General features: G+C 40.2%; 1 protein-coding gene across 3 annotated transcripts in view; it reads left to right on the forward strand.

Annotated features, from left to right (window-relative positions):
- The window catches only part of RERE (arginine-glutamic acid dipeptide repeats), a 420,891-nt gene that overhangs the window by 150,080 nt on the left and 258,508 nt on the right, over positions 1–12,303 (forward strand). For all 3 annotated transcript variants that reach the window (XM_069545778.1, XM_069545780.1, XM_069545779.1), the window contains exon 2: positions 3,593–4,061. In XM_069545778.1, coding sequence (XP_069401879.1) covers positions 3,737–4,061 — 325 coding nt within the window. In that variant the 5' untranslated portion in view covers positions 3,593–3,736. The remainder of the gene's footprint in view (positions 1–3,592; positions 4,062–12,303) is intronic.

Raw genomic sequence — 12,303 nt, forward strand, 5'->3', positions numbered from 1 at the left:
CCTCTGGCTTCCTGAGGTTTGAACGTACCTGAATCACTCCAGCCTCTGCACATTTGCAGTTGCTTTCTCTCTGTTGCAGTGGTCTCCGTGTCTCTTCTGTATTCTTGGGACAAAGCTGCCTCCCTCACCATTGTTTAAAATTGCAGTCCTCTTATACTCCCTTGTTCCCACTGGACTCCCTACGTAAGCTCTTTTAGTATAGAGATATATCTATATATTTGTATATATGTTCATACCTTTCTCCAGTTCTGGAGCATCAGGTCCACAGGCCAGGGATGTTTGTATGGGGTTCTCTGCTGTCTTCCCCACATGTGGGCACATAACTAGTGCACTGGGCATTCAGCACACTAGCATCATGGGCGTTCAGTTGACATTTGTTCAGTGAAGAAGATTGTTTTGAATCTGAAATGTCTTTTAGATTAGAGTTCTCCTTTTGTTACCTGTTAAACTGTCTTTTCCTGTATTTCCTGTTGAATTGGGTTGAGTAGTGGATTGACTTGATATTTTCAAAATTTTCTTCTTTCTTACTGGGGAAGAGTACCTTCTGTTTGGGTGGGAGAGACTAAAATGAGTGTGTTTCCTAAACTGTCTGTGCTAATTATCAGCAAGGATATATGTAGGAAAAGTTGGCCCCTGTGAAGATATAGATTGTAATCTGAGCAGTAGGTTGACATCAGGTCAGGTGGGTTCACCTTGGTGAGGGCTGCTTCAGACTCCACTACAGATGCTGTCTTCTTAGTTCCCCTTCTGTAGCCTGAAAAGTGGGGTGATGACTCCTGTTTGGTTCACATCACTGAGTAGTAGACAGAATCCAGTGAGATCATGGCAGGGACCTGCTTTGTGAACCCCTTGCTGTTATACAAAGACACTATAGTGTTACCTACCGAGTAGAACATTTCCAGTGTCCTGAGATGACAGCTGCCTTTCTCAGAGCCACTGGATCCCTTACCTCAAAATGTTGCATTGTATGTTGGTCATTTTATAATGAAGCTGAGAAAAATGATGATTATTGTGGTAAATGCAGAGGGGAAAAAAAGTCCCCACTGTGCTATATTTCAGAGACGAATGTGAACAGAAGTTGAATTGACTTTAGCTTTGGATTATCAGTATTCTTAGTTATCTGAAAGCTGGATACACATACACACAGAGGGTTTCATTGTATGGATGCTTTATCTACTGATTATTGATTTTTTCTTGCTAACTCTTGGCAGAAACAACTCAAAGTTTTTTGTAAGTAGAAGTATACTATATGATTTTGTAGGGAGTAATGTTGGATGTACAGTTTGGACTTACTACTTTTTTTTCTGTTTAAGTGCTGAAATAATATTTTTACACTGTTTTCTGGAGCAGTTATCCTGTTAACCCTGGGGAAATTATGTTTTCTTGAACTTCTCTGAAGTATGTCTGTCCTGAACTGAATCTGAGAGTCTTTCAGCCTAAGCTCGTTGTTCTTTTTAGACTCCCAGGAGACCTTGGTATGTTTTTAATGTCAAAGAGGAATGTTTTAACAACCATGTTAGCTGATGGTTTTCTTTCTTGCATGATTGGCTTGTTCGGGCTCTAAACTTAAGCCCAATGGAGAAAGTAATATGTCTTTTTGTGTATTTCCAATTGCTAACACTAGTGGCCTCCAGGGACTTGGGGGTTTATTACTGTCTGCTTAGCAGATGATTCATTGAAGCAGAACTTTTGTAGGCAGTAGAATAATTTTTCATTTTCTGGAAATATGTTTAGAAAATTGAAATCCTGAGAGTGCATTTCCTCTATAGAAGGAAGCAGTTTAGGTTTGTGCTTCATACTGTCACACTTCTGACTTTGCTTATAGATTGTTGGCATTATTGCTCCTTCATGGGTCTCTCTCCTAAAGCTGGTTGTTAACTTTTTTTTTCCCCCCCTGAATGTCTAAGGATATTTGAAGTGCTAATGGGAAGGTCTCTTCTGGTATCAAGTTTGACCTAAGAGGTTTGGAGAGAATGCATGAGTGTTTATGGCTTTGGCATGACCAAAGAGAATTTTCTCTGCATTTGAGGCATGTGATTACAAACTGACTTGGTTGTTGTTGTCTGAGTAAAGAGGACCAGTCTTTGTTTGTTTGCATGTATTGTTCCTATCTGGCCTGAGTAGCACAAGAAACCGATGTTCTCCTGTTGACCAGTTGTCTCCTCTTTCTGCGTGAGAGCATCAAGGGCTGGGACCATGGGCTCTTCCCTTGTGGTATCTTTACTTCTGAAATCCTGGCAAATAGACAGTGTTTGGTACAAACTTGAACAAGTGAGATGAGATACTGGGGAAGATGCTAAAAGATTGCAGAAGAAAAATTACTGGTTATTATGACTGTTCCAAAACTGACTTGTAAATAAAATAAAAAGATTTAAATTTTTAAATAATAATTGGGTTGGAGTTTGGGGTTCACTCTTCTCATTATATGACTGTTCAGACTTTCCTTTTGGGCTTTAGTTTTAGAGAGACATTTAGGGAGACTATTAATAGTGGGTATTTGGAAGAATGTATAAACCACCAAATAATCTCTGAGATGGAAAGTTGTTTTGGGAATTTCTTTGTTTTGTGAAGACAGAGATAATATATCTCTGAGAAACCATTTTTCTTGGAAAATAACTAGAATAGTAGACTTAGAAGATGTAAAAAATTATAATAGAAGGTACAGGAATCTTGCTTTGAGGTTGTTATTTTTGAGTTAACTCTTATGTTTATTCTTGAGAGAAGCTTTGGAAATTTGGAAAAGTGACTAGAAAGAGTCTTCAGAAGACAGTTGCACTGTGAGACGTCCTAAGACATTTTCTAAGGCTATCCAGATTACATACTTTTTTTTTCAGGTGGAAATAATTTTTATTATAGGTTCTTTCCCTTTCAAATTATTATTGTGGTTCACAACACTCCTTTTGTATTTTTGTTGTTGTTCAGTTGCTAAGCTGTGTCCGACTCTTCGCGACCCCATGGACTGCAGCATACCAGGCTTCCCCGTCCTTTACTATCTCAGAAAGTTTATTCAAATTCATGTCCTTTGAGTCAGCGATGGTGTCTAACCGTCTCATTGTCTGCCCACGCCTTCTTTTGCCTTCAATCTTCAGTCTTTTCCAGTGAGTTGGTTCTTCCCATCAGGTAGCCAAAGTATTGGAGCTTGCGCGTCACTTCTTCCAGTGAATATTCAGAGTTGATTTCCTTTAGGATTGACTGGTTTGATTTCCTTGAAGTCCAAGGGACTCTCAAGAGTCTTCCCCAGCACCACAGTGATTGTGCCCCTTATATGTTGTTTACTGGGATACACTTTACTTTTTTATTTTAAAAGGAAAAAAACAGTTTGTATCTAGAAAGCATCATTTGCCCTTATGCATTCAGATATTGTTCATTATTAGTGTGATAGGAAATCCCAAACCATATGCTAGCTGAGGCCAGCAACTGTTTATGTTTAAATTTTGTATCACTTGTCCTTTTTTCCTGTGGCCAGTTAGAACTTTTCAGTTCTAAAGCATGAGTAAGGAAGAGAATCATTGAACAAAATATTATTTTAGGAAAGGAAATATGAGAAAATGTTACAGGAAAACCAATTCCACTCTCTCTTTTTTTCTCCTAGCATTTTTGAAACGTTGGGGTTGTTGGAGTGGTTGGATTTTCCCTGGAATTGAGTGAGAAATTCAGAAGACTGAAGCCCAGGCTCACTGTCTACCTTTCACGGAGGCCCAGCCGTGAGAGGACAGAAGAAGGCACGTGGCGAATCATGACAGCTGACAAAGACAAAGACAAAGACAAAGAGAAGGACCGGGACCGAGATCGGGACCGGGAGAGAGAGAAGCGAGACAAAGCGCGCGAGAGTGAGAACTCCAGGCCCCGCAGGAGCTGTACCTTGGAAGGAGGAGCCAAAAATTACGCCGAGAGTGATCACAGCGAAGACGAGGACAATGACAACAACAGTGCCACCACGGAGGAGTCCACGAAGAAGAACAAAAAGAAGCCCCCGAAAAAAAAATCTCGTTACGAAAGGACAGACACCGGCGAGATAACATCATACATCACGGAGGACGATGTCGTCTATAGACCAGGAGGTGAGGTGCCTTTGGGTCTTGACGGTGTCTATGTCAGCCTGTGGATGCAGGTGGGCATGAAACCCAGGAGAGTGGGTAGTGGTTTGGGGCAGGAAAACTCCAGGTAGTCAACAGCTCCAGGCTTCAGTCAGCTGGGTGCTGGCCCTTCCCTGTGCCCGCTCCTGGGCCTGCCTGTGAGGTGCTCCTGTCTGTGTCTTCTGCTGCTCATTCTCACACTTCACCGTCTACCCAGAACTTTGCCTCTTTTCACGTCCTCCTTTGCCTTTTGTCTTCAGCACAGATTAGACTGTGGTGAGGCCCTGCAGAGTAGAGAACATGGTGGGACAAGTAAGCCTTCAAGTTTAGGGGAATGGGTCACTTTACATTGGCTACAGGAGTGACCAGAAGCTAGACAGGGGTTTTTAGTGGGCTTCAGACCAGGGTTTATTCCTCCTGATGACCTCCTTTTTCCTAGAATTAAGCTTCAGGGCCTCTAATCAATGATAATAGATGAAGTCAACTAACCTGCTTTGTTTTCCAGGAAAGGTACTGCGTCCACTCAGTATATTGAGGTTATTTGTAGCAATTGTTCAGAGAGAGACCAGACACAGCTTGCAGATAAGATGTAGGGAAGCAGGTGGTTCAGAACCTGTTGAACACCAGCAATACCTTCCTTTCTCATTTGATACATTGTGTATATTTGGATACTTTCCTTACAGAAGTCAGTTTAAAAAAAAACAACAACTAGCTGAAATCAGTTCCTTTGAATTGCTTACAGTGTTGAGGAATGACATGAGTTGCATGAGATGTAATTAACAGATTGGAAGCCTCCCAGTTTGATATTTTTCTAGGAGCTGGAGGTTAAAGAGATTATGTCATTAACCTGGTACAGTTATTTTGCTGAGCTGTACTGTAGCTGTGCTGAACTTCATATAAAGTACTCGATTTTTCCCCCCATATAGAAATTAGTTTTGAATTTGAAAAATAATGTTTTCAAACTTACATAGATTAGCTTGTATATACTATATTTTTTGGCTGATGACTAAGTGAGAAGATATTTATGTGATATAAAATTATCAAAATTGAAGTTTCTGGGGGAAATTAGAGCTCTGTTGTGGAGATTTGGTAGTGTGTAGGTTACCGTACTGACAGGGTCTTTGATTCACCCTTAACATGTTGGACAGTCAGAATGTCCTAGCCACCTAGGAACATATATCAGTATAGACCAACTGCACGTTGATTGCTACGGACCTGTGTACTTCTAGATCACGAGAAGGAGACAGAATGCATTAACTTCTTTAGATATAGGTTACAGGATGATACCTTAAAAATAAGGGACGATCTTATTTGTTATTGTGTCAGAAGGCTGGCTGTCTTGTGTAAAACTGAGGGCCAGCTTTTCTCAGTGGAGAGTTACTCTTTTTTTTTTCTTCCCCAAAATGCTTCTCCAAAATACTTATAGTGAAATATATGGGAAGTGCTGCATGTATTGTCCCTCATGTGAGACTGTCATAATTAATAACTTGGAGAAGCCCTGCAGTTAAGGAAACTTCTTTAACATTAAAACAAAACAAAACAAAACAACCTGCCATTTTGGGGCTATGGCATCCTGTTTCTGCTGAATATCTCCTTAAGAAAAATCATTTTTGAGAAAACAAGTTTGAGAACTGTTGCACATTCATATTGCATATTCTACAGGATGGTGGGAAATCTTTTCTTCTTGATGTTTAGAAGACTGTGTGGAGGGAGGTTGGTAATGGCTTATTTTCAAAACAGTAGGTTCTTGTTTTGGGGAAGAACTGTATACTTAAGGGAGGCAGACATTGTTTCAGTAAATCTGAGGACCTTTGTGAAATGTGAAAAAGATATACAGCCTCTCTGGAAGCTGTTATAAAGGATTGAAAACAACAAAAATGGCTTGAAAATTTTCTGTGACGCTCCAGTAGAACCACTTGCTGGGAGATGCCCCTGTGCTTGTCCAGGTGACACTGTGGCCTGTGGTTTGCGTACTGCCAGGTCTATAGATGTTTGCCTCTTTGGTAAGGAGACGGTCTTTGACCTTCTCAGTAGTTTTGTTTCTTTGGGGGTTATTATGCATTTGAAGGTGAATGACTTCTACCAATAGCTTCTTTCTCGGTGGAAGATGTTAAAATATTGCCTCTTCTTTAGGTTTACCCACACTGAAGAATTGGAAGGTAGGTTATTGTGACTAGATTCCCAGGTGGAACCATTTTTTTGTTTGTTTGTTTGTTTGTTTTCTTCTTCTCCTTTTCTTTGTCTTTCTTCTTTCTAGTCTTTGTCTTTCTTGGTGCAGAGTACTACAGTAACATCTTTGGTTGGTGATGAAAACCCTTACATGCACCCAAGTGCAGAGATTCTCTTTGGTTAGTTGTATCTTAAGGGTTTCAGTAGGGACTTTATGGGGCATCATAAGGGATTCTTCAGTGTATTATTAGTTTTTGAGTGGTAGACTTTTTATGGGCTTCCCTGGTGGCTCAGTGATAAAGAATCTGCCTGCAGTGCAGAAGTTTCAGGAGACATGGGTTCGATTCCTGGGTCAGAAAAGTCCTCTGGAGGATGAAATGGCAACCCATTACAGTATTCTTCTTGCCTGAAGAATTTCATGGACAGAGGACCCTGGCAAGCTCCAGTCCATGGGGTTGAAAATAGTCAGACACAACTGAGCACAGTGTCTTTTCAGACCTTTTATGCTCATTTAAAATCACAGATAAATTTTTTCCTTTTCTGAATTGGTTTCAGTACTCAAATTAAGTCTAAATTACAAATGCCTCCCAAACTGTCATTAAGCTTGAGCCTAGCGGTGAGCAATAACATGAGGATAGAAATGGACTGTTATGTAATATACGTGCTTGTCCTTGGGGGATAGGCGTATGTTCATCCTGTTTGGTCTGAGAAGGCTGAGGTTTTATTGAGGAAATGAGTATTTAGAATTTGTCGTAGCTAAGGTTTAATCTCATGCCTGGTTACAACCAGTTCTTTTTGATCCTGCTCCTCATCTTTGCAGCTTTATCTTGCTCTTAGAAGTACAGCATGATGGACTTTTAGTTACAGTGTCCATGTTACCTCCTACCTTAGGGTGTTTGTACCTGCTGATGCCTCAGGTTTGTGACCCCCTGCCCCAACCCAACACACAGACACACTGAACTACTATCCTCTCTTTAGTACTCCATTCCAGTGCCATCACCTTCTTCCCATGCCCCAATTATCCAGACTTCCTTAATAGGTATAGTCCTGGAGTCATGTAACTTTCCTTCTTGCACTTGTAACAGTAATAATTTTCTGTTTATTTCTGTTACTATTTTAGGATGTCTCTCTCCTCCATAAAGGTATCTACTCTGTTTTTACTTATCATTGAATTCCTGAGATCTACAAGAATAGTGTACATGTAGCATGTATTCCATAATATTTGTTTTTTGTTGTTTGTTTTGGCCTCACTGCATGGCTGGTGGGATCCTAGTTTCCTAACCATGGACTGAATCCAGGGTCCTGGCAGTGAAAGCATGGAGTCCAAACCACTGGACCACCAGGGAAGTCCAATACTTGATGAATAAATAAGTTTCTGAAAGTTTTATTCAAAAATATATTGACTGATTGATGATGTCACAGAATAATGCTTCTGGAAGTCCAGTTTGAATAATTTATTTCCCAGTGAATGATTTAACAAGCTTGTTATAAAAACCAAAATCAAAACCTTGTGGAGCTCTGTGTATACTTTGCATCTGTGTCTAATCTAACTTCTTTGTTGTCCATCAGCCGTTACTCTATTTCTGAGATGACTGTCACGGTGACAAATTGATTTTTTACACAGCTGTGTGCAGTCAGATTTCTCTTATGGGCGTTTTCAGCATAGAGTATTGGTTTCTAAAGTTTGCTGTGGGTGGCATATAAATTTCTTTCTGCTTTTTTCTTCCTTCTTTTCCCTTGCTTTACTGAGATATAACCAATGCATGACATTAAGAAAATGTGTAGTTACATAGGGAACTAAATTCAGTCAGGAGGGAAACTGCCATTTGTCACAACATGGATGAACCTGAGGTCATTATGTTAAGCAAAAAAGTCAAAGAGAAGTACCACATGATCTCTCTCACTTGTGGGAGAAAAAAAACCCCCAAAATGCCAAAAACCCCCCAAACTTGGCAACAGAACAGATCAGTGGTTGTCACATATGGGGAGGTGGGGGATAAGGAGTCAGGGAGGTGGGTGAAGGCAGTCAAAGGGTACAAATTTCCAGTTAGAAGATGAATAAGTTCTGGGGATGTAATGTACAGCATGTGATGGGAGTTAAAAATGCTGCTATGTGTATTTGAAAGTTGCTAGGTAAATAGATTAAGTTCACATGACACACACAAAATTCTCTAGGCCAGAATACTGGAGTGGGTAGCCTTTCCCTTCTCCAGGGGATCTTCCCAACCCAGGGATTGAACTCAGGTCTCCCACATTGCAGGTGGATTCTTAACCAGCTGAGCCACAAGGGATGCAACACACACACACACCCAACAGCGTGTGCACAAAATTAGTGATTTTATATATATACATATACATATATATATACACACACACACACACATATATATATAGCAAAATGATTATACCACAGTGAGGTTAGTTAGTATAGCCATCATGACACAATGACACATAGTTACAGTTTTGTACTTACTTAGGAAAAAAAAGTTAAAGCATGGAACTTTAAAAAATGTATAGTTTCCCTTTAGTTCAGATTTCTGTTTAAAGAGGGGAAGGGAGTTACCAACTTTTTACCAAATGATATGCTACCATTGAGCTCCTGATTCTTCACTGAGTGATCGATCTCTGACCAGTTAAGAGGCTGAATTTGGTTTTAAAGTCTTGCTTTTCTGAATAATTGAAAGCTTATCTTCTGCAGTCACTCAGACAAACATTCCTTCTCAAAGTAAACCTAAAGAAAACTCTGGCATTTGGTGTTCTAGGACATACATTTTTGGAGAAAATTAAAAGCTCATTTGATCTGCAGCTTTTTATCCGTGTCTTCTATCTGTAGAAGTTTTAGGTGAAATTGACATGAAAATGAAAGTGTCTACTTGAGGCATTCTTATTTGGGAGGGAGTGTGAGTTTTTCTGATTGCAAGAATTTTTTTGTGTTGCAAGAATATTTCTTGTGTCACAAGAAACATGAATCCTAGCATAAAGGCACCTGTAGGGTTGATAATGATTTAACTTGCGTGACAAGATAATTTGCATGTAATAAACCTAATATTAATCTGCTTAAAGCTTTTCAGTGGATCCCTTTTGCCAATAGGACAGAGTCTAAAACCTTCACATGGCACACCAAACTGTGATAAGATTGCCTATCTGTGCATCGTCTTTAGATATTTTTTGACAGGAAAGAAACACAGGCAATGTGTGAGTTTGCAAGGGCTCTCATAATAAAGTACCACAAGCTGAGTAGCTTAAACAGCCAAACAATAGAAATGTATTGGCTCACGGTTTTGTAGGCTGCAAGTTCAAGGTCAAGGCGCTGGTAGGTTTGGTGCTCCCGTTGAAGGTACTGGAAAAGGATCTATCTGTTCCACACCTCTCCTAGCTTCTGAGAGTTTCTCGACTTGTCTGAGCATAGCTTCAGTCTTCACATCGCATCTCTTTGTGTGCCTGGTTTTGGGTCTCACCAAATTTATCCTTTTTATGAAGACACAAATCATTGAATTAGGGCGCCACCTCATTCTAATTAAAAGTGATCACGTCTGCAGTGATCACTTTTTTCAGGAAGGTCAGTCACATTTTGAGGCACTGAGGGTTAGGACTCAAATGTATAAATTTTGGTAAGATGCAGTTAAATACATGACAGGCAGGAAGAGCGTTGTTGCCAGGAGGACTCAGGTTTGAGCGACCTGAGTCTGTGACCACTTCAGCTCTCCTTAGTTGTGTGTCCTTGCAACACCTGTGAAAATATATTTATTTTTAATCATGTTTTAGTATACTTTTCATTGTGGATTGCATTAATTTTTTCTTTCTGTTTCTATTGAAATTTTACTTTGCCTCTTCTTAAGCCTAAAGAAATGATTGCCTTTTAGTGTTTATTAGGAAGTTATTCAAATCCTGCGTTATGTATAGGAAAGAATTTTAGCACATAAAAAGTTATGACTTTAGGAGGGTGGAAGAATAACTTCTAAAGTTGTTCTAACCAAAAGAATGGAAAGTGGTAGAAGTTTGGGGACTAGTTAACTCTATCTTTTTCTGTTTTGTAAGGAAAGGAAGGGTCTTTGAGTATAGTGAGACATGTACCCCAGAGCTTGCTGGAGTGTTTGGTGTCAGCCACAGGTCGGCAGCCTCTTAGAAATGCAGTCTCAGGTTCCACTCCAGATCTACTCAGTCAATATTTTTGTTTTCATAAGATTTCCAGGTGTGTTAAATATGCATTAAAATTTGAGAATCATTGATGTAGACCAGTGCTTCCCTGTCTTTTTCAAGTTAGCACACAGATAGAAAATGAGTGCATTGCCTTGAGGGTTGAGAAGCCCAGCATCCCAGCACACTCACAGCAGACTGGAGTTTAGGCAGATCCAAAATGGGGAGACATCTGCTTCTGACTGAATACACTAAAGCCTTTGACTGTTTGGATCACAATAAAATGTGGAAAATTCTTCAAGAGATGGGAATACCAAACTACCTTACCTGGCTCCTATGAAACCTGTATACAGATCAAGAAGCAACAGAACCAGACATGGAACAACAGGCTGATAGCAAATTGGGAAAGGAGTTCATCAAGGATGTATATTGTCACACTGCTTATTTAACCTATATGCAGAGTACATCACGCAAAATGCCGGCCTCGGTGAAGCACAGCTGGAATCAAGATTGCCGGGAGAAATGCCAATAACTTCAGATATGTGAGCCTGTGTACAAATTGTCAGTTGTGAGGGAGAGAGGGAGCTGTAACCGTGGATGGTTACACCATTATAACCGTGGATGCCCACCGTTTTTAAAGCACCTGCTCCTTTCCAATGGTGGACTTCCTGTACACATGTTGTTTCTGCTCCTTAAAATCTCTGCACAAGTGAGTCATTGCTTTCCTATAGTATCTATGGGGAAACAGGACACACAGCTGGTTTGTAAGTCCACATGGGCCTGGAAGAATTGGTTAAAGCCCAGAATGGATTGACCTTTGATGCTTTTGAACTGTGATGTTGGAGAATACTCTTGAGAGTCCCTTGGACTGCAAGGAGATCAAACCAGTCCATTCTAAAGGAGATCAGTCTTGAATGTTCATTGGAAGGACTGATGTTGAAGCTGAAACTCCAATACTTGGGCCACCTGATGCAAAGAGCTGACTCATTTGAAGAGACCCTGATGCTGGGAAAGCTTGAAGGCAGAAGAAGGGGATGACAGAGGATGAGATGGTTGGACGGCATCACTGACTCAATGGACATGAGTTTGAGTAAACTCCGGGAGTTGGTGGTGGACAGGGAGGCCTGGTGTGCTGCAGTCCATGGGGTTGCAAAGAGTCTGACATGACTGAGCAACTGAACTGAACTAAACTTGCTAAAATTACTGAAGATAATGAAAATAAGAAACACAGTTATGCTGAAACTAAAGAAGGGATAGGCCTATTTCTTAGAAAATGCAAATAAATAATTAATTTGCTCCTTTTCTTTCTCCTACTCCTGAAGTCGGTACATGTTGCCTGCTTCTGAAAGTTGTTTCTCTCTCTTGCTAGATGTATATAAGGATTAATTGTTGCAAAGGTAAATGGTTAACAAGTATGAGAGGTATGTTGAGCAGGGTGAGGTAAGGTGTTGCAGAATATTTAGGATAAATTTTGATTACTGAATTTGAAACCTTAACCCAGCAACTGAAAGATAAAAATACATGGTTTATGTGATCTAATAAATGTGAGTGTATTATATTCATTAAGGTTTTTTTTTTTTTTTAATGGAAACTGGAGAACATTGGCCACATCTCACATGAAAATAATTTGTTGGTAGAGTAACTCACAGACTGGGTGGACACCTGTCTGGATCGAGGACAGTTCGGATTTTGGGTTAGCAGAAACTCCTGACCATTCCATCTGGGTGCTACCCCCAGAAGAGTGTCCTTCAGCATTTTCCTTCCTTGCTGTCACTCAGCTCCAGTCACAGTCTCAGAAGAGTAGGTTGTTTGGTGGAACTTGAATTGTATGTCTGTGTCTTGTATAAAAGAAAGACAGATATCTTGATTTATCGCTCCCCCTAAACTCCATCTGGTGGGGCTATGGTAACTTCCCCCAGTG

The sequence above is a fragment of the Ovis canadensis genome, chromosome 12 (genome assembly GCF_042477335.2).
Source record: "Ovis canadensis isolate MfBH-ARS-UI-01 breed Bighorn chromosome 12, ARS-UI_OviCan_v2, whole genome shotgun sequence".
NCBI lineage: Eukaryota > Metazoa > Chordata > Mammalia > Artiodactyla > Bovidae > Ovis > Ovis canadensis.